The sequence below is a fragment of the Aythya marila genome, assembly GCF_965140915.1.
Source record: "Aythya marila genome assembly, chromosome: Z".
NCBI lineage: Eukaryota > Metazoa > Chordata > Aves > Anseriformes > Anatidae > Aythya > Aythya marila.
In genome coordinates, this window is record NC_139080.1 from 68,661,026 (window position 1) to 68,664,426 (window position 3,401).

Below are 3,401 nucleotides of genomic sequence, written 5' to 3' on the forward strand. Positions count from 1 at the left end.
ATTGACTGTGTCCCATCTGTACGTCATGCCTATTAGCTTTAGTAACTGTGTCAACTTTGAAAAGCTTGAATAAATATGTAGCTGAAACAGAGCTGTTCATCCATGAGGTCTGACTGGATTTCATGTAGATTATCTGGAAACGAGTTCTGTAGTGCCACACGCTGCCCTGTGGGAATTAGATTTAAGTTAGTTAGTCTTACAACTGGCTACAGACGCTGTTGCCAAAAAGTACCTGCCTTTTTTGTACTTGTAAACAGAGATTTTGCTTTTTTGTACCATTACCCAATTCTGCTCACTGACCTGGTAGCTTCTGACTCTCATTTAATATTCAGCTCTCCTGCATCCTCCAATATTTTCCCCCCAGTGATGGAGACATAGTCTACAAGAACAGCTGGACTATGGAGCAGGGTACAGTGATGTTCATAAAGACAGCAACAGGTAGGTGCAGATATGTACGGCTCTGTAGGTGTCTATAGCCAGACAGATACATTGGCTTTTGGAAATATAAATTTGTAATTACCTCCACATTCAGTCATAATTTCACCACGGGAACTAAGAATCAGGACTTCAGCTTTTCACATGGAAGTACCAGTCAGAAAGAAAGCAGTGATGTCTTCTGAGCATTTCTGTGATGTTTTCAGCACTGCGTGAGTAATCCTTGTACTATGAAATACAGCTTGAATTTTTTGTCAGGCTTCACAGACACTGCTTTCAAAGCTGAATAGGCCATATATCTGCCTGTCCGTATGAAGTGTGGCGTTCTTCTTGTCTGTGTTATTTCTCTGCTCTGAGAAACTTTGCTTTGACAGGCCCATCATTTCCAGCAGCTCACAGGGTTGCATTTCTGCACCAGCCTGGGATGTGGGATTTGTTATGAGCAGTTGACCATCAGCCTAACAGCTGACGTCTTAGCCTTCCCCGCAGCAAAGTGAGGCTGGAGGATTTATGCAAACAGAGAATCTCTACTCTGAAGAGCAATTACAAACGGGACCTTTGCTGGATGTGATGATCAATAGGAGTGTGTGGGAGGTGGTAACAGCAAGAGGCGAACACGCAGCTGTGGAGACAAGTAACATGATAGCTGTAGAGATCAGAGCCTTTTTATTACCTCAAACAGAACAGTGCTCTTGAAAACTGTTTAAGCCACAACTCATTTTGGCCCCTTTAAATGTTGTTTCCTGCATGGAAAAATATGTTCCTGGGCCTGTTTCACTTCTTCTCTTTGAAGAACCTTCTCTTTACCCATGTCATTTTGACTTTCAGGCTATCCCTACCTCCCTGACAGCCTGCCCACCAATAGCGTTTTGCCAGGGAGGCTTCCCGAAGTTCCCCCTCTCCAGGCAATCCTTTTTGCAGCTGGGAGACCCAGCTCAGCTCCAGCTACTACAGGCCAGATGGCACCCACATCCCCATGCCTCTGCCATGCTGTGAGCGGGGCCTCCCCTCTGGCAGGCTCACAGCAATCTCCCTGCCCACAGCCACCACGTTTTTTGGGGCTGACTGGCTCCTGACAGGGGCAGCATCCAAGCTGCTTTGCTCCCCATGGCTTTCCCCCAGCCTCAGCCTGTGGGAGTGAGGGGTTCTCTTGCCCTCCTCTCACCTGCTCCCCAAGCACAACACCACTTTTCTCAGCTGGGGGAAGTCTCAGAACTGGCCAAGGCTTGAGCACCTTGGCTCAACATGAAGCCACCCAGCCTGTGGAGGTGAGCATCAGTGGAGAGGCATGATGGCAGTGAGTGCAGTACCCTCATGATGGTGCCAGTTCTCATTTTGGTGACTGTGCTTTCTTCTCCCCAAGAGGCGGGTACCACATTTCATGCACGGGGCGGGTGGTGCTCACTGAGCTCAGCAAGGTGGTGCTCAGCCTCAAGCCCCTTCTCGGGGTTGTGCTCAAAGTGCTGCTTATTACTTTTGTCCTGGGCCAGTTGTCCATCGTGCTCTACAGCCCCAAGCCTCCCTAACCTACCCAGTCCCACTTGTCGCCCCCTCGCAGCCCATCCTCCTCTTCTCCACCCCCATCTCCTGCAGGGTGATCCTCCAGTCCCTGCTCTTCCTCTCCTCTCGTCCGACCTTCCCTTAGCCCCACGGCTACCGACCCTCCCTCTTCCTGATCCCTTTGTCTTCCAGCCCCGACCTCCCCGACGAAGAAAACCCGACGAGCGTGCGACAAACACGCAGACACACACGACGGTTGTGTGACACGCACACAGACACACGACGGGCGTGTGACACGCACTCCCCCCGTGGCTCGGGGTGCCCGGCCGCCGCTCAGGAGCCGAGGGACGGCTCCGTCTCGGTGCTCCCGGGGCGGGGCGGCGGCGGAGGGCGCTGACGCACGGCGGGGAGGGCGCGGGCGCTATAAAGGGGAGGCGGCGGCGGCGGCTCGGCGGGGCGGGCGGCAGCACCATGGAGAGCTGCCGGGCGCTGGCGCTCTGCGCCGTGGCGGCCGCGCTGCTGCTGGGCGCCCGCGGGCAGGGGCAGCCCCCGCTGCGCCGCGCCCGCGACCTGGGGCCCCCCGGCGGCGGAGGAGGAGGAGGAGGAGTAGGAGGAGGAGGAGAAGGAGGCGGCGGAGCGTCCCGCGAGAAGGAGCTGGTGGGGAAGGGGGAGAAGGGGTCCGGGTTGGAGGGCGCTGTCCGGGCGGGAGAGGGCTGATGGGGTGCCGGGGTGTCCCTGCAGATCGAGGCGCTGCAGGAGGTGCTGGAGAAGCTGAAGAGCAAGCGGGTGCCGCACTACGAGAAGAAGTTCGGGCAGGTGCCGATGGTGAGTGCGCCGGCGGGAGGCGGCGGGACGGGGCGGCCGCCGGGGTGCTCCCGCTGACGGCCCCGCCGCTGCCCGCAGTGCGACGCCGGGGAGCAGTGCGCCGTAAGGAAGGGGGCCCGCATCGGGAAGCTCTGCGACTGCCCCCGGGGGACCTGGTGCAACTCCTTCCTCCTCAAGTGCCTGTGAGCGGAGCGGCCCCGGGCTCGCCGCCGGGCGCGCAGGCACCGCCGCCTCCCGGCTCGGCTCCTCGTCGGCCCGGGGGGGGCCCCGCGTAACGCCGTCCGTGACATCCGATATCCGTGGAGCTGTTCTCTTCCCTGTCCCCCTCCCCGCCCCACCTCCCCCATCTGATTTCTGTCCGTCCAGGAAAAAAAAAAAAAAAAAACCAACAAAAAAACAGCCCGCTCCTGCCGGGAGCCGAGCCGAACCCGGGAGAGGGACCGGCGCTCCTCTCCTTCCCGAGACATCCATCGGAGGGGCAGAGGCCGGGGCCGGGGCCGGGAGTGCCCCGGCTGGGCGTGAGAAGGAGCTGGTGGCGGCGGGGGGAGCACCCTGAGCCCCGTCCCCTCGCCCCGCGGCCGGGACAGCCCGCCCCGTCGGGCAGGAGGCACTCACGGGGGTAGCCCGGCGTGGGAGCCGGC

General features: G+C 58.7%; 1 protein-coding gene across 1 annotated transcript; it reads left to right on the forward strand.

Annotated features, from left to right (window-relative positions):
• Positions 1–2,406: 2,406 nt before the first annotated feature.
• Positions 2,407–2,946, forward strand: CARTPT (CART prepropeptide; the record flags this gene model as incomplete). The annotated part of the gene is made up of 3 exons (XM_082784323.1): positions 2,407–2,592; positions 2,677–2,760; positions 2,839–2,946. 3 exons carry the CDS (start codon positions 2,407–2,409, stop codon positions 2,944–2,946), a joined length of 378 nt encoding a protein of 125 aa, XP_082640449.1.
• Positions 2,947–3,401: the final 455 nt, after the last annotated feature.